The following is a 19,022-nucleotide window of genomic DNA, read 5'->3' as shown; positions in this document are numbered from 1 at the left end:
TTTACTGTTCCTCGTCCTCCATTGAAGGAACGCAGACCACAGTGGTGTACTATACAGCCCATAGTTTGTGGTGCATGGCCACAATCGCACTGTGGTTTGTTTTTAATTTTCCATTCATGAAGTGGCATTGCTGATAAGTATGCAGTTCCAGTACCTTCATTCTTTTCAGTGACCAACCATACTTGTTGAGCTAAATTCTTAACCAAAGTTAAATAGGACATTTAAAAAATAAAATACTCCAGCGGAAAAGTGTACTCTAGTTTGTATTTTATTCAACAAATATCACCATACAGATACAAAACATATAGTAGTTATATACTACCGTAAACGGTACGTAGATACACATTATATCTCGATTATATATTTTTTTTAAACACATAGATACCAGACTACTCATTAAGATTAAAACTTGCAAACTCTCAATTGTGAATTGAGCACTGTGACATGACTCTTTCTGGTAATTACTCAACTGGCGAACGCTCAACAACTAGATCCATTACACTCCACGGCTAGATCCATTACGACAATGTGGAGACTAAGGAATGGGACAAAATATATTGTCCTATTTACTAAGTAAGTAGAGCAGGAGAAAGGCCATCAGCCTGAAGGAGAGGTATGCGAGCGTGGCGCATGCCCCTCCGCCACCAAGCGCCTCTCCCAGACGTGACATGCGCACGAGCGCAGAGGTCACGGACTGGAAGGCGTGGGCCCAGGAGCGGGCGCCATACAGGCCGTTCAGAGAGAGGCTGTAGGCGCACAGCAACAGGGCCAGCAACAGGGCCACCATCAACAGCCGGCTCTTGACTCGTGTCTCACGGTGCAGCAGAGGCAGCGCCAGGCACCGCCTCGCTCCGCGGTGGAGTAGGGGGAGCTGAAGAGCCTTGAGGGACTCCACGAACACGAGCAGTGCCAGCGCCACCCTGAGACGCTCCTCCAGCGAGGCCAGCTTGCTAAACGTCACATTGCCATCTGGAAGATCCATCGTCATTCAAATTAACAATGGTATATGTTTACGTTATGTAGGTGTGACATAAATTGTAAGGTCTTTGACAGCACAAGTTAATGCGCCGATACAGATAATTCAAGTTCGCTGCATGTGCACGTCACAACACATAAGGCATAATGTGCATTACCCCGCTTGAGCTATAACATTTTCCATGCAGTAGTTTTACTGAATTACACAGTATTTAGATGTAATTAGTATTTAATAGGTTGTAGAAATTAAATATCATAGATTACCACCCTGTTATACTGTAGTTTTATTTTAATTCTAGTTTATTTGTCATAGCATACATTTGTTATCAAGTACATACCTTGTGTATATGTTTCAAGGGTTTCTTTGAGTGTCATTGTCTGCTGATAATACGCCACAGCAGTGGTTATCCTTAGACCAAAGCACAGAAGTTCTACTAAATGTGTCACCTTTTTAAAATAGGCACCTCTCTCTTTACAGATTTTGGGAATGTCGCACGCCAATAACAGCAGGTTAAGGACAAAAATGGAGACGTAAGCAGTCAGGTTGAGATTAAACTGCAACTCTCCGATCTCCAGGATGGAAAAGACCTGTGCGTTGACTTGTGGCTTGGCAACACCTACATGGAAATGTGTGGGTTTTAATGTTACTGCTGTATATGAATTGACAAAAAAGTGTCCATTAAAAAAAGTATATATATTCTACACATCACTTTCATTAAATAAATTAGAAACGTGTTCCTCTGCCCAAAGGAGCATTGGAAGGAGCTCAGCTCCACTGACAGCCCTGAGCCAGTAGTGGAAATTCCACAGTTCCATAGCTGGAAGCAATCTCTCAATAGAAGAACGAATGTAATATTTTCCAAATACGGTCGACAATTTTATTTTACACTGGAAGAATTATGGGCCAAGTCTACCCCCAAACGGGGTGTTTAGACCAATTTGTTCCATTTATTTATTAAGCATTCTGGCTTACTCGAGTCTGATTTTGAGTGGTTTCACCAAAGATACTATTTGCTTCCAATTGCGTGAAGCAACCACCAACTTTTGCAAAGTTTGTAATTGTCAAATGAATGTACATGTTTAATAAAATTTCACACAATTGTCAATGGTGAATACAGAGGGACTCACCAGGTGACGAGAAGATCAGCAGCAGAGTTAAATGACAGAGCAGTTTTGTGTTTGCGTTGAGCACTGAGACTTCGGTGACCAATGCTGCCGTGCGTGGGTCTACCCAGGAGTTCTCTCTCAGGTAGGCCACAGTGTCGGCTGCTTTCACCGCATCATTCGCCACCTCCACCAAATAGCCGCCTCTGCCCTGGCGTTCTAAAAACATGACGTTCAGTGTTAAGTAAAATAAAGTTCAACAGAGCAGTGGTATAATGACATACTTGAGTTTGTCCCATTCCGAACCGTATTCACCAGTATTGCAATGTCAGGATAATGTGTTGATGTCGGATGTATCAATTCAATCATCATGATAATCAGGGTGCTTATACAATAAAGCTCAAACAGGTAGATTATTTAACTTTCAGTGTAATATAATTATTTCTTTATTTGTTAATTTTCACCTGCATATTCCCTCGAGATGGAACTTTTTGTTTGCAAGGGTGTTCATGTTGTCACATCGCATTTTATAAACTTTCATTATTGTATATCCAAGAATTAAATCATACCAATTTATACTAACAAGGTCGTTTAGCAAATGCATTCATGAAATTTAAGTTTAAGTTAACTTGGGTTAAGGAGCAATCCACTGGAAGTTTTTGCTAAACAAAATAAAGTAAACACACGAAGACCTTAGTGGAGGATTTCAGTTCCTCGGGGTCTCTTTCGTGAGTGATGGTAAGTGGGAGCGGGAGATCGGCTGGTGGATCGGTGCAACGTCCACAGCGATGCGGGCACTGTGCCTTTCCGTGGTAGTGAAGCAGAGGCTGAGTTCTCAAACAAAGCGCTCGGTTTAAAGGACGATCTATGTCCCCACCCTCATTTATGGTCATGAGCTTTGGGTAATGAGCGAAAGGATGAGATCGTGGGTACAAGGAGCCGAAATGAGGTTTCTCTGCAAGGTTGCCAGGCTCATTCTCCGTGATCAGGTGAGGAGTTCGGTAATCCGGGAGAACCTCTGAGTCGAGCCACTGCTCCTCCGGATCGAGAGGAGCCAGTTGAGGTGGTTCGGGCACCTGGGAAAGATGCCCTCTGGTAGATTTCCCCTGGAACTCTACCGAGCACGTCCCACTGGCCGAAGACCCCTGGGCCGGCCCAGGACACCTGGCGAGTCTATGTCGCTTGGCTGGCCTGGGAACACCTGGGAATTCCCCAAGAAGTGCTAGAGTCTCTGGCCAGGGAAAGAAAGGTCTGGAACGCCCTACTCAATATGCTGCCGCTGTGACCCTCACCAAGATAAGCAGATTGAGAAACGCATGAACGAATACCTTAGGGCAGTTACTGAAGGCAAACTGGCATCATAATGTTACATTAAAGAGAGGGAGGTTGCTCCTTTTCAATCCTCCCCACCCCTTTTGTTCTTCGTACTATATATTCGCCTCCCTAGAAAAAAACAAAAACCTACACTTCCGCTCGTAGTCCCGACGTGAGTGAGGCAGGGAGCCCAATCTCCTCCCATTCCCTCAACCCAGGAGCACTGAGTTCGGGCTTTTGTCTTCGGGATTTCCGTACTACCTTCCCGTGTTATGGTTCGTTCTTTGTAATGCCGGGCTCTTGTAAACAAAAAAAGTAGGTTGGAGCACTTTTGAAAAGCTTAACGTAATCATGGAAAGCACCGTACCAGTGTGCCTAAAGAAGAAGGTGTTCGACCAATTAATAGTATCTGTGATGATAAATGGATCAAAAACACGGACATTGGCAAAGGCATTGGACACAAAAGTTGAAAAAGTGGGCAAAGAAGCTCTGAGAATTGAACGCTTGCAATTGCACCGAGCGAGGGAAAGAGGAGCACGTGAATCAAGAAAACAAACGCAGATCAGAGACATCACACTGACTGCTAAGAAAAAGTCAGCTCGACAGAAAACATCACTACAACATTGCTACAACCGATGATGACCTGTGGTCGAGACTAGGTACAGAATGGCACCCAAAGGAGTGAATGTGCCTGAGAGCACCGCCGTGAAGAGGGAGCAACGAGACGAATTGTGGCATCGAGAGATTGTGTAGAATGGAAATGGTGTGGGAAGGATACCATCCAACAGTGGGTAGACAATGGTGACTGTTATGAGATAAATTTTGATTTAAAGCTTTCGTGACTGCAGGGATTCATATTCTTGGTTCTTTCGGTAAAGTCACGTAGAAGAAAAACAATAAAATAATAAAAATATAAAACAATAAAATTCTCACGAAAACCACAGCAAGAAAATTCTCACGAAAACCACAGCAAGAAAATTTGAAAAAAGTGGCGGTTATTTTTAACGTTAGCACCACGGAGTGCGATTTGACAGTTTGTTCAGATGGACGAGTCCATTTATGTTCGGAAAAGAGGAGGGGGGAGACGAACAAATAGTGGATGCGGTCTGAAAGCCACCGTAAACGTGAACAATCAATTAAGACCCGAAATGGTTTATCAAATCCTTCCAATGATTGCTAAGCCAGAATCCATCTTCTCGGTAGAAATTGTCTCTGTGTTTGTATATGTGGATAGCCTCATGAACGAATCTCTCATGGTAGCCAGATGGATTGCAAAGAACCTCTGTCTTGGAGAAGTCAATGTCATGTGAGCCTACTGAATTATAACAGTGATCTGCCACGGCCGAGGTGTTGGCTCTACCGTGTTTTAGGTCTGCTTTGTGTTCACGAATGCGGTCCGAGACATGTCGTTTGGTTTATCCAATGTAACTACGACCACAGAGGCAACTTAGTTTGTAGACACCAGGGTACTGTATGAACGGATTCACATATTTTACAGACGGAACCAGATCACGGATTTTATGTAATGTATTGAATCGGACCTGGATCTTGTGTTTATTCAAGATTTTGGAGATCTTTTTTGTGATCCCCGCAATGTAGGGTAAAGTGATGGTTTTGAAAGGCTCCTCAAGAGGGTCCTTCTTCATGGTTGGAGTGGTAGCTTTGCGGATTGTGTAGTCGGAGTAACCATTAGCCTTAAGAGCTTGGTGTACGTGCTTGAGTTCACTGGCTATGTGTTCCTGGTCGGATATGCATTGGGCTCTATGGTGCAGAATCTTGATGAGGGAATTCTTCTGGGATGGATGGTGGTGGGAATCTGGTTTCAGGTAAGCATCCGTATGGGTAGCTTTCCTGTAGACAGAGTGGCTCATTCAACCATCAAGTCTCTTTTTTAATTAGGACATCCAAAAAAGGTAGCTTGCCATATTTTTAGACTTCCATGGTAAATCTGATGACTGGGTGTATGGAATTGATGTGGTCAAAGAAATGGTCTAGAGCAAGCCGGCCATGTGGCCAGATGACAATAGTGTCATCCACGTACCTCTTCCATAAGGTTGGGCGCAGAGTGGCAGTCTGGATGGCGTCAGTCTCAAATTTCTCGATGAAAATGTTGGCTACAACCGGAGATCGGGGGAGCCCATTGGGGTGCCCTCAGTTTGTTTGTAGAAAGTTCCATTCCAAGTGAAGTATGTATTGGTAAAACAGTATCTCACCAGGGGGGGGTACCTCAGTGTTTAGTCCTTGATGAACCAAGTTTTCAATGATTGCGATGGTGTCAGGTACAGGAACTTTGGTGAATAAGGAAATTACATCAAAACTGACAAGCAGGTCGTCTGGGGACAGGGAGATACCCTTGATTGTCGATACCAGGTGAGTAGAATTTTGTACCGCAGAGGTGGTTTTTCCAGTGAAAGGCCGCAGGATTTCAGACAGAAAACGAGCAGTTTGTAGGTGGGGGAGTTGATAGTAGAGACGATGGGACAAAAGGCTATCTACTTCATGTATTTTTGGTAAGCCGTATAATCTTGGTGGCATGGCAGCAGAATATTTCAACGAAAACTGGTTTGATCAATTAATGCGGTTGAATCAGAAATGATTTCGTTGGTTTGTATGACGAGGCTGTTGGTGGGATCTCTATTTATTTTTGTATAGCTGCCATCGTTGAGTAATTCTTGAATTTTGTTGTTATATTCTATTTTATCCATGATGAGAGTGGCATTGCCCTTGTCGGCTGAGAGGATAACAATGTCATCCCTCTTTTTAAATTTATATAATTCAAAACGCTCATCTTTGCTGATGTTGCTAGCTGGAATCTTAGCGTTTTTGAGGTTTGCAGCGATTTCAGATCTTGCTACGTCTGCAACAATGTGACCCAGGCCCTTGAGAGCCACGTCTACTTGGGCAATGATATCATTAACTGGTATGTGTTTAGGTGTGACTGCAAAGTTTAGCCCTTTAGCTAAAACGGATATCAGACCATCGGAAATAGAACTGTTACTGCGATTAATTACGACTTTGTTAACGTCTAGCTTTTTGGTGTGTGGGTCCGGTCTTTTATTGGAGAGGAGGTTAAATTTGGAAATCCTTACATTTGGTCGACATAGTGGCAGCTGAAGAGGCAGTCATATTGTCTACATGTTCTAATGGTTACTCCGACTACACAATCCGCAAAGCTATCACTCCAACCATGAAGAAGGACCCTCTTGAGGAGCCTATCAAAACCATCACTTTACCCTACATTGCGGGGATCACAAAAAAGATCTCCAAAATCTTGAATAAACACAAGATCCAGGTCCGATTCAACACATTACTTAAAATCCGTGATCTGGTTCCATCTGTAAAATATGTGATTCCGGACATACAGTACCCTAGCGTCTACAAACTAAGTTGCCTCTGTGGTAGTAGTTACATTGGAGAAACCAAACGACATGTCTCGGACCACATTCGTGAACACAAAGCAGACCTAAAACATGGTAGAACCAACACCTCGGCCGTGGCAGATCACTGTTATAATTCAGTAGGCTCACATGACATTGACTTCTCCAAGACAGAGGTTCTTTGCAAGCCATCTGGCTACCATGAGAGATTCGTTCATGAGGCTATCCACATATACAAACACAGAGACAATTTCAACCGAGAAGATGGATTCTGGCTTAGCAATCATTGGAAGGATTTGATAAACCATTTCAGGTCTTAATTGATTGTTCACGCTTATGGTGGCTTTCAGACTGCATCCATTATATTTTCGTCTCCCCCCTCCTCTTTTCCGAACATAAATGGACTCGTCCATCTGGAAAAACTGTCAAATCGCACTCCGTGGTGCTAACGTTAAAAATAACCGCCACTTTTTTCAAATTTTCTTGCTGTGGTTTTCACACCTGATGATGATTGCTTGTGTTGCAGTCAACGTCGTGAGAATTTTATTGTTTCATATTTTTATTATTTTATTGTTTCCCCTCTACGTGACTTTACCGAAAGAACCAAGAATATGTTATGAGATAATCACGGTTTTGAGTGAATATGTTGGTTGTGCTTATAAATAGTGGCATTTAAAAGTGTCGTCTTACCACCATTCATTGAGATGATCTCTTCTCCCATATCCTTGAATATCCAGTATTGGTCTCTCTCGGCTCCACCCGTACTATTGGACATCACCCAGGCCTTTGAATAGTTGTTAGTGTCTTCTTCAGGTGGAGTGGACTGACCATTTTTAAACATTGTCACAAAATTCAGCTTGCTTGATCCTGACATAGAAATAGATCATCAGTTACATTTATATTCGTTTGTATATTTTGACTTGGAAAATAATCTCAGGCGTTGAACCTGCAGTGGAGATGCCCATTATCTCGTATCATTCACATGACATTTTCCAAATTTTAATGGGGCACTATTTCAAAACGTCAGTAATTTGAAGATTAACCTGTGACTGAATTCTGATATCAACAAAGTTCAATACTCCGATGCCTTACAAATTGTATTTCCATACTTTCCTATGATGACATTTTTTTGCACGTTTCCTTTTGAAAATTAGTTTTTTGTTGCAAATAATATCCAGAACATAATAATTATCATCAAACCTGAAAGTTACATGACTATCACCCACACAATTAAGTAATCCATGGAAATAAGTTATTTCAAACAAAATTCATGAAAACTAAATTTATATTTATTATTAAGATATAATAAAGCTTCATCATAAAGGTTTTTAGGTAAGATCGGGTGAATATATATAAATGTACTTATGGGATCTAACACAAAAACCTTTATTATGAATAGTGGTCGCGAAATCCTTAATGATATAATAAGCATTTTTGTTTCATAATTATATTTTAATGTAGTAGCATTAAAACCTCATGATAGCCATTTGAGACATGTCCTTGCTATATAGAAAACCAAAGTAAACCAGACTGTTAGCATAATTATTAGTATAAATTTACCCTTGGTGTATCTCAGCTGTTGCAGACGTACAAGCCCAACAATACATAAATGAAAGCGATTCATCTCGTTTGCAGAAGCTTCCCTCGTAGTCGCGCTGCTGCTGGTTTGTTTCATGTACGGTAAGAGTGAGTTGGACACCCAGTCCCAGTAGCTTCGGGCATCGGTAACCTTAATGCACATAAAGCATGCATTCGTTCAATGTGCAACCTTCACGTGTCTACTGAATTGGTATAAAAGTTAACAAATAATTCCCACGGCTTATGTGCAGGTGGGACCTTTTTGCCAGTATCAAAGTATGAAAAAATAATAGGTTCTACCCTTTCTGGCAATAAAACAGTTTGTGTTAAGATGTTCAAACACCAAACAGAAACCTTTTGCAAGGAATCAAGTTCGCATTAACCAAATTTACTTGTGGTAAACATGCAAACAAACATGCATATATTTCAAAATATTTCTATTCGGTGTTTGAACATTTTAACAGCCGTTTTATCGCCAGAAAGGGTAAAATTTATTCTTGTTTTTTTTTTCATATTGTGTACAGGTATCTATTTCCAAACGTTCGGTTCACGAAATTTTGCGTAAACGCAATTGACAAATTATAGACACTTTTCAATTAATTAATTCTAATTTACACGTGAACGACATTTAATCACGGCACGTGCCACGAGATCATCAAACAAGAGCCACCCGGGAGACCGCATCATCCATCGGCGACAGCGTCACGGTGTCCCTGCAGTGCAACAGTAACGCCTCCACATTGCCTTTCCAGTCATTCCAACATGCAGCAGATCTTTTGGTGAGTTCCCTGAAAAGGTTAACTATTTTTGTTTTAAATTATTATTCAATTGTTTTATATTACGTTCTTTATTATTCATATTTTTGCATTGTGACAATGTATATAGGTGTACATTTTTAGGTTAGGAGTAGAGTTGAAATGACTCTCTGAAACACATGCCTCATTTTTAGTATTAAATTAATGAGAAAAGCCATTCCGATTTACTAAATTTCGTTTTACGTGTCTTTTTTAAGAACACATCCCTTTCGTAAACCGACGTATATCTAAGTGCCTGCGATATAGTTTGGAAGATTTCTGCATTTTCTTTGTGTATTCATTGTTAAAGCAAGTTTGCTGTAAGGGTAAATATATCATGGGCAAAATTAATACCTTGCCAGGAAGATCATTTACGGGTCTTGTCATTGCCATCCGACGTTCGCTGGTAAAGTTTGGATGGCTACAGTTATTTGACAGCGTACGGATGAGAGTTTGCACACCCTACAGATTCACGTGCCAGCGCACACCACATTCATGCATCTGCAAAGTCGTTCTGGCTCTGAGCCAGTTGGAAGCGGCACCAGGGATTGACTGCAAGGCATAAGCTGGTTGCACACCTACTGTGGGTCTCACACTTGGTGTCCCACAGACACGGCCACGCTCCTAGCCGCGCACCCAGCACCTGCTCACCCTGATCCTTGGTCCACCAGACCCTTTATGTACATATGTATGTTGAACTTCATTCGCACCTTATGTAGCCAACCGTGCTAATCGGAGGTGCGAGGGAGGGACAACAAACTAAACACAAAAATCAGTTCTAAAGAAATGTGTTTAACGGTGACATGTTGCTGCCATGCTGGTGGCTATTGAGGCCAGCCATCAATGGTGCTGCCAGCAGGCATACCAGGGAGCAGGGGGAGGGTGATGTGTCACCAAGAGCACATTGCTTTGCGAGGAAGGCTCAGCGCAAGTTGGTTGGGCCCCATTGCGCTTGGCTTAATGTGATGACGAACCCACCGCTCACATGTGATTGGCGAGAGAGAAATTTACAGAGGGCCGTTACGGTCTGAAGTTCATCAACTTGTTAGACTAATGTGCCCAATGAAAGAAAATTAGACTGACAGGTGTATTTACATATATTGAAAAAAAGTGTTGTGAGTGACTATGAAATGCATTTTTGTTACCTTTCCAAATTTTCCCACGATAAAGGTTTTCTCTACATTAGTTTTAAGAGACTTTGTATAATTTCCTATAATTAAGCATTCAGCTAACAGCAGCGCCACGAGATACAGAGCGCGTAAAACGTGCGTCGGTTTGAGACATGTTTGTCTTTTACTTTCGGAAGCACCTTGTCTTGGGATTGGAGAAGACTTCTCTGTTGGGAGGAAATACATTCTTTGTGACACATTCTATAATGTTCTTTAAGCAACTTCAACATTTAAATATATTCTCAGTAAAAAAATTCGTATTCCAAATGCTATTTTTTTAAAGTACTGTGTTAATATATATTGCTTTGGAAGGTTGTCTATTGGTGTGTGTATATTGTGAGCATTATTTGCAACACGGCTTATATGGCTCTCTCCCATGACATGTTATAAAGATTGCAAGTCCTTGCCCTGTACATTGCTGGTCTGCAGTTTTTCTTTTCCAACGCTGTCCATTATTTCATAACTCTCCGTGTACGGTTTTAATATCTCGTCCGCTTGATATTTTTCATTCTTTTTCCACATTAAAACTCGACCCACAGCAAACACGATATTCTGCAATGCACACAATGCGTAAATTACAGTCACATAAACACGCAATAAACATTTTGCGAGCTCCAATGGACACCTCACAGTATTAAACAATGCATTTCACTGCACGGCAGTTGAAAAAGTTATTTGATGATGAAAGAAAAATCAAGTTAGTGAACAATTAATGTTTCTACCTTATTAGATGTGCTGGAAAATCTTGCCCAACGCGGCAAGATTTACCTAATGAGGAAGGTTTTCCGGAACATGGGGGTAATGTTTCGGCTCTATACAGTTTGACTCTGAAAGATTCTCATCTCCGTGTCGACAAAGTAGTGCCGTGAGAGTGCTGCATCCGTTGGAAGGTGGGAATCAATCGACTGTGATAACGATTTATTAATCGTGCATGTTTTTGCGTGCGTTTGTTTTTGGGTGATAATGTAACACTCAACACACACAACGACACAAGCAAATATTCCCATATTGCCGCATGCATTTAGCTGTCCACTTGTTCAGGACATTAGACAGACGCCCAGATGGCGAAACATTGACTTTCAAGTGGCAGTGCTAGGGGCGAGTGTTGGGTGTGAGTGCCGCGATGCGGGGAGAGGAATGGAGACGCGGGATTTGTGTTAAGGTGAAATTGAAAAAAGAAAGGTGGTATACACAAAAAATAGAGAGCGACTCAGCATCCTGTAGAACAATAAAAATGGCTTAAATCTTGTATAATTCGTCAAACAAAGAGGAAGTGAGTGATCATTTCGTACCAAGGAACACAACTCTATTTTCCCGATGAGTTATATTATTTGTCGAACACGGTTTTGGTCAATACTGTACAGCATTTTCCCGAAACGTAACCCCCAGGTTCAGCGAGGTCTGCCTGTACTTCCAATTCAAACTTTAACATATGTAAGGCTAATCATCCCTGAAAATGACCTTAATAGGTAAACTATAGTACAGTTGAGGGCTGTGTTTCTTGTTCGTGTTTTTGTTTTTTTTGTTTGTTTTGGTTGCACCCGATTCAAGAGCCGAATGGCTCACTGGGCTATACCAAAATAAATAAACTGAAAACTGAAACTGTACTTTGAGAAATATTTTCCTCCATTGACTTTCCCCCCACAAAATGGGAACGGATCATCTCAAACCATCTGTACATGTCCTCAGAGCTCCTATACGAAACGTAATAAATCTTTCAGTGAGACTGGCAGATGACAGATATAAGTGGTGGAAGGTTTTAAATACCACCAGCCCTCTGAATAGAGGACATCACAACAATAAATATGCCCTCTAATAGAAACGTTTCAAGATAACACCGACCCTAACCCAGCAATGGCAGAGGAACCCCGCTGCTTTCTTCCCGAACTGTCCATGTGCTCTTCCCCCACATCCAACATTGAGCAATCATCCTGCAGATTGACCCCGATGTGCTGCTGATAGGATCGAGGCCGAAGTCCCACTTAAAATACGCATGAGCTAACTCTTGATTGCTGACCTAGAGGCGTGCATCACGAGGATACCTTGGAATTATGTAATATGTTGATGTCAATGAAAAAACTGTCTTGTAAATCATCCACAAAATATTACATAATCTCGCTTCAGAATGGGACATGTGACTTTATTCACCATTTTACCTTCATGGGTTGAATCAGTATAACCGACAAGACGAAAGTGAAGAGGAATCGAACGAGCCAGCGGTTGGCCTTCTCTGAGCCCCACTCCATGCTATAGAGGATTGTGAAGAAGCCAGAGCTCAGGACAGTCAGGACTATGAGACACCAGCCCACGAATCTGCAGCCACCGGGCCAAGGGCCCTTCCAGGAGCTCTTCTGGCCTGGGGGCCGTTCACTCTCCGAGCGGCTGTTGCGGAATATGAGCACGACCACGAGGCTGAGGGGCACCTCCACCAGGCTGCTGAGGAGGCTGATGAGGACGTCGGTGAGAGACAGCGGCCCCACCGTGACCCCGCCGCCCGCCTGATTGGCTGCCTGCTTCTTGCCGAACCACATGGCGTTGGCGATCATCATGAGGAAGAGGAGCGTGACACAGCAGGAGATGCGCTGCACGCGGGAGAAGTTGGTCTTGAATGGGCGAAAGAAAACGGAAAACCTGCAAGAACAGAAACATAAACTTCACTAAAAGAAAGCATTCCTAGATGTATTCATATAATTTAATGATCTTCCAAAGTAGTTTTAAACAAGCATGTCTTAATGTTAACTTAATAATCTTGTAAAAAAAACAATAAAGAAAGGCGTCTCACATATACCACTATCGTCTTCTTTGGCTTTACTCACCAGAGATGACCTTCAGAAAAGTTTCCCTTAAGTGCTTCATGGACCATCCATGAATTGTTGAATGAAAAGTGATCATTTTTAACCTGAAATATCTTTCCATAATGCCCTATGATCATTTCCGATGATTCCATTGAATTCACACAAAAGAAATGCCTGTAGAGGAACCATGAGTGGTAAGAGCATGTTTTACATGAGAAAATAAAAGCATTTCAGGTTTGAGCCCATGAATGTTCGTTTTTACGTGGCTAGCAGGTTATAAAAGTTGCACTGCATCTCATGAAGTCATGCTCACTGGCACTGCCAGGCCATTTACCTGAATTATTTGAATCATGATTACACATTATTTTTTTTAAATATGTCATGTCATCACAAGCAGCAGTTGTTAAAATGTATTTTTATACGAATAATTGTATTAGCTGAACTCATGCATATGTATTATCACTTAAAAAAGAAGAGAGCAGCACAACACTTGCTAAGAGCACGGCAGCACGATATTTGTTTACCTTACAATTGATACAAATGCACAATTATATTATTTTATCTAAAGCGACAAATATTGGGGAGGAGGCGTTATTTACATTGTTATTAACATTCTCTATAACGGCGCTGAATGAATATTTTTGTAACTAAGTTGTGATTCTATGTTGTACAAGTACAGAACAGGAACATGCCTTTTCCGCAGGAGCTGAAGTTATACAGCTGTACTTTATTACAGTGAGTGCAGCTGCAATGTATTTAAATTTTGCTTGAAAACCCAGGAAGTTTATGCCACGTTTTGAGAGCGTTTTGAGAGCTAACACATTTAATAATAATTTAAACTTTTAACGCGCACTCTTGAAAATAGAGAATGACTCAGAGGCGCGAGGCAGAACCACAGACGAACGGGAAGACAGCAGCCACGCTATGATCCAATGCCAACAATTACCCGAGCTCTGCGGTTCTCTATATACTAAGGTGTTATCAGCCCATTAATGAGTGTTTACACGTGGGAGGAAACCGGAGCATCCGGAGAAAACCCACGCATGCGAGGTGGAAACATTCTGTCCCATACAGATGTTTAACTTACGCTCATGTATGAAAGGATAAAGATAAAAGTGTGGTTGGAGTCTGAAAATTAATCAATATTTTGATCATGCCTCGTGTGAAAACATAATAACAGGTAACGCGTTGATGCGTAAATTTTGTTAATTTAATAAGTTAATTTGATTACATTTTCAGCGTACTACTATACAAAATACCGCATGGTGTCTTTCAGTTAGTGTAATTATACAATCTGTGGTGTTGCACTATACTTACACTTGCTGCTTTTCTAGGTCCAGTACCGATATTTCACTGACAAACAAACAGTCAAAGGAATCTGCATCTTTGAGCCACAGTTTAACATCCAGTGGGTATCCATAGTTTTTTGGCACAGAGAAGAGGAAGTTGTATATGCTGTCTCTTTTAAACTCCTGTTAACAAGATGGTGCATAATTGTCATGTTCATGAAAATGTAAGATTTCCCCCGAGGCAAGGGTGGTTGATCATATTCTGTCAAAAAAAGTGTTTGAATACATGCGTCCATCTTTGGGTTAGATCGCATAAATATAATGTGTCGTTAAACCCGCGACAGCCAATTCATTACTAGTTCAGCACACTGGTGTGTTGGAGAGTAAACCCACACCAATTACAAGTAAAACGTTTCTCCGGCAATTACAACCAGCATCATCAAGCGACAGCCAGAGTTTTGGAGTGTTTTATGGCACAAAATACCCAGCCAGGTGCTTGGTTTTGGTGGGGCTGATGGTGTGGCCCCACCTCTTAGTGGCACGCTGCACTGAGCAGCAATCACCAGATCAATAGGAAGCCATCCCTTGACCGCATCCAGGCATCGATCAACCTCCCATTGTATCTGTACCAGACAGAGATTGCTCCAGCACAGCCATGGAAGACTTCTCGAACTACGTGGTCAAAGACGATGTTAATTAATGTGGGAGCCAGAGGACATCCCTGTCGCACCCCAAGATGAACAGGGAATAGCTTTATCAGGGCCTGCCCACCAACACGAAGGTCCATAATGATTGTGAGCAGAGAGTCAGGGACTCCAAAAGCACAAAGAACAACCCATAGCACAGGCCTATTGAAAGTATCATAGACATTGACCAGGTTAATAAAGCAGAGATGTAAGTCCTGTTGGAATTCCCTACACCTCTGGTGTAGCAATCGGACAAAATATGGCATCTGTGCAGGACAGCCCTGACCTGAAAACAACTGGGGCTCTGCAAGACTCGCAGCGTTCCTGGCAAGGCGATGTTGAATAATTCTTGCCAGGACCTTTCCCGGCACACTGAGGGAGATTCCCCTGTAGTTGTTACAGTCTGTGGTCACCCTTCTTAAAGACAGTGACCACCAGGGCATCCTTCAAACCCGTCCAGTGGTCCAGACTGTTATTATGATGTAATTTAAGGCAGTCTGCACACAAACGCCACCCTCTCCTCAGCATTTTGCTTGGGAGATCATCTTTGCCCTTGTGCTTTTCCTGTACTCAAACTTTGGATCACCTTCCGTACTTCTTCAACAGATGGCACTTCAGCCAGCCACTGATGGGGGTGACTACTTCTTCCAATATGTGATGCACTACAGCCTCAGCAGGGTCATCCCCACTTTGCCCCATAATGTTTTCCAGGCTCAGGGATTTCCCTTCCCCCAAGACCTCACAGAAATGCTCAGCAAATATGCAAACCTGTTCCTGGGGGTCGGAGATTGAATCACATTTCTTTCTCCTACGGATGGTGATAGGTGTGGTACTGCAAGTAACTTTTTTGATGGAGTTAAAGAGTGCTTTGTGATCACGGGCTTCTGAGGCAGACTGCATTTCCTCAGTAACCCGCGACCACCACTCTTCCTTGCAGCGCCGCACAGCTCTCCGAACCACCGAGCGAAGGCCTCCTTATTCTCCAACGTGGAATGTTATAGATGGTGGGAGTTTGCCTGTCGCTTTTTCTGAACCACCCGGAACACCTCCTTCATCAGCCAGGGTCTCTGGGGAGGTTTGGACCGTGTACCCAAAGTAGCCATTGCAGCTGCATGAGCGACAGTTATAAACCTCGCCCATTTCCCCTCGGCATCAGGAGGAGGGTGGGACGATGTCAAACCCAGCTGCAAGCAATGATGAAATTCTTGCTTGCAACTTTCATCAGCTAGCTAAGGCCACGCCACTGTGGGTTTGAATGGGGTCCTAGATGGACACCCACCACTGAGGTGTAAGAATGGCAGGCGCATCTTACAGATGACAATCCGATGGCCAGTGGGCAGATCAGCTCCACTGTAGGTCATCGTGTCAAAGACATGGGCCCGCATCTACTGTTCTGTCACTATATAGTCCATCAGATGTTCTTGCTTGGACCCAGCGTGCATGCATGATGTTGGAGGATGCGCCAATGCTGGAACAGCGTGTTGATAATTACAAGCCCATGGGCTGCACAGTAGTCTAGCAGCCTCCTACCGTTGTTACTGCGCTGACCTGGCCCATGCTTTGTAATCACTCCAGCCCAGGTGCCAGCATCATTACCCACTTGGGCATTAAAGTCATCCAATAGGATGACTCTATCCCGAGGAGCCACTTTAGCTAGCACCTGTGACAGTAGGTTGTAAAAGGCATCTGACTCATTGGCCTTACCTGCATCCCTCCACTGATGTTCATCTTCGGTGGAGGCACAAGCAACCACCACCACTCCTCGCCTTTCGTTACTGGGGAGGTGAGCCCACAGTAGCCTGGGGCTTACAGCTTACCGCACCTCACCGCCACGTTATCACGCCCCCGTCATTGTTTTCTTCAGAAGAAAAGCCACTCCCTGTTGTTTGGTAGTCTCCTGCCCCGAGTAGAGGACTGTCCACCCCTCATGGTGACTGGAGCTAGAGCCAGTCCACCAGTCCTCCTGAATACCGCACAGATCCAGGCGGTACCGGTCCAGCTCCCAACAGAGAAATGGCAGCCTCCCCTCAACAGTGAGCATTCGAACATTCCAAATGGCCACTCGAAGTGGCTTTTTGCCGTTTCTGGAGAAACCCCGATCATAAGGATTCAATCTCGTCACTCTACCAAATGGGGTTTGGCCTGATGACGTCATAGATTCCTGCCCCCCCGGGGCCTCCGGCACAAGCTTAGATTTTTTTCTACGTCATTTAGTGGTAGTTAAATTGAAGGTGGAGGGGTTACCAGCCCCTTAAACCCATCCAGAGCCCCTATTTGGCTGCTGTTGTGGCTCCAAACGCTATGAGGTGTATAGCCAATTGGAATTGGCCTTCCCTCCATGGCATTGCTAACATCCAAAACAGCGTTATCATCCGGCACCACATTTACAACTTTAAAGGTTATACTTCATAATTCAGTTGCTATTAATCTAGAATGTTAACATCAACAAATATCAGCCCACTTTTATATGTAATCTTTATATCTGATGGATAATGTAGAATATGAACATCGAACATTTTTATTGTGCTCTAGTAGTGCCAGGCTTGAAGGTCATTTGAGCCCATGGTTGGCTACAAACTCCCAAACAGGTAGAAACGAGCTGGCAGTCCCCTCCCTCCTGCCATGTCCACTTACAGCCACGACCACTGAACCACTAGCACCACCGCCCCTCACAGCGAATGGCCGCAACCTTTCTGATGGTGGCCCAGCCGACAGCTTGTAGGCCCCACTTTTTCCCCCTATAATTTGTCAAGCATGAGGCCAGAAAATTCTCAACCAGTACAAAATCCCAATGTTTGTAAATTATTCACCAGGACAGCCTTTCCCTAATCGGGACTATGCAGGCCAACACAGGACAATTTGCAGCTTTTTTCTACACTGGCCACTCAGTGATCCAAAGCCGTAGCCATGGAGTCAACATTGGGGGGGACCAAATCTTCCAGGGGGTCTAGGGGTCCCCCCCCCCCAGAAAAAAATATATCTAAATTTGAAAACTAATTTCCTGCCTAAAATATAAAAAAATTCACTAACACATGGGATGGACTTTATATTTATTTTTTACAATAATGTCTAATAGTGTATTGTATCACAGTGCTCTGTTTTTTTTTGTTCTTTTTGACCTTTTCTTGTTTCATTGTATGTAATGGCAGATATTAGGGATTAATCAAGTACAACCATAACCACAATCATATAAATAGAAATCTATGCATTGTTATATGAAGGCAAGTCCAGATAGTGGCCAAGGTTTAGTAAATTGTTATTTTTATTTACATAGCATAGTATTTTTTGGTATATATTGTTGATAGCAATATATTGGGGGGGGGGGGGAATTTTTAGCATATTTTAATATTGGGGGGGATGTGTGTCCCCCCCCCCCCCCAATATATATTATAATTACGGCCTTGCAGTGATCCAAACACAGGGTTAGACCTTACCTTTATCTCTGGGTGAGCGAGCTCTCGTATCCCCGTGTCGAACTCTCTAAAGTAGAGGGTGAAGCAGACCCGACAGCGCGTGCCCGCATCCTGTCGTTTCGCTGTGGCCACTCGTAGCACGAGCAAGCACTGGTTCTCATCGTCCACGTCGAACAGAAAGAACATCCTGTTCTGCGAAATTAATATATCACATTACGCAACAAGATGCAAAAACAGAAGCAATAAATTAAGTTATTAAACTATTTTACGTGTCAGTGGGTTCGAACCCAACCCTGATGCCTGTATATTTAGAGTGTGCATGTCTTTCTCCACATGGTCGCTTGGATTTTTATCAGGGTCCTCCAGTTTTTCCTTCCACATTTAGTAGCATGCGTTTAGAGTATTTGACGGTTTCAATTTCCATGTGATAAGCCACTTCGTTGAGCAATCATTTTTGACCAGGTCGCTTGTAAAAAAGTGCTTTACAAGTACTCCTTTACTTACGAACATTCGACTTACGAAATGGCC

General features: G+C 42.9%; 1 protein-coding gene across 2 annotated transcripts in view; it reads right to left on the bottom strand.

Annotated features, from left to right (window-relative positions):
- Positions 1 to 250: 250 nt before the first annotated feature.
- Positions 251 to 19,022, bottom strand: part of LOC116943676 (polycystin-1-like protein 2) — a 143,908-nt gene continuing 125,136 nt past the window's right edge. The window contains exons 17-27 of one of the 2 annotated variants that reach the window (XM_076067883.1): positions 18,516 to 18,686; positions 14,424 to 14,578; positions 13,128 to 13,280; positions 12,468 to 12,942; positions 10,719 to 10,863; positions 10,288 to 10,478; positions 8,331 to 8,499; positions 7,461 to 7,637; positions 2,104 to 2,298; positions 1,314 to 1,592; positions 251 to 969 (exon numbers count right to left, since the gene is read on the bottom strand). In XM_076067883.1, the coding sequence (XP_075923998.1) occupies positions 563 to 969; positions 1,314 to 1,592; positions 2,104 to 2,298; positions 7,461 to 7,637; positions 8,331 to 8,499; positions 10,288 to 10,478; positions 10,719 to 10,863; positions 12,468 to 12,942; positions 13,128 to 13,280; positions 14,424 to 14,578; positions 18,516 to 18,686 (2,517 nt within the window). In that variant the 3' untranslated portion in view covers positions 251 to 562. Of the gene's footprint in view, positions 970 to 1,313; positions 1,593 to 2,103; positions 2,299 to 7,460; positions 7,638 to 8,330; positions 8,500 to 10,287; positions 10,479 to 10,718; positions 10,864 to 12,467; positions 12,943 to 13,127; positions 13,281 to 14,423; positions 14,579 to 18,515; positions 18,687 to 19,022 lie in introns of those variants that run through there. The other variant, XM_076067884.1, reaches the window with a different exon arrangement.

This window comes from Petromyzon marinus, chromosome 18, assembly GCF_048934315.1.
Source record: "Petromyzon marinus isolate PM22_M1 ecotype Great Lakes invasive population chromosome 18, UKy_Petmar_22M1.pri1.0, whole genome shotgun sequence".
In the NCBI taxonomy this organism is placed as follows: domain Eukaryota; kingdom Metazoa; phylum Chordata; class Hyperoartia; order Petromyzontiformes; family Petromyzontidae; genus Petromyzon; species Petromyzon marinus.
The sequence above is the reverse complement of the archived record's forward strand: the minus strand, read 5'-3'. Positions and strand labels throughout refer to the sequence as shown.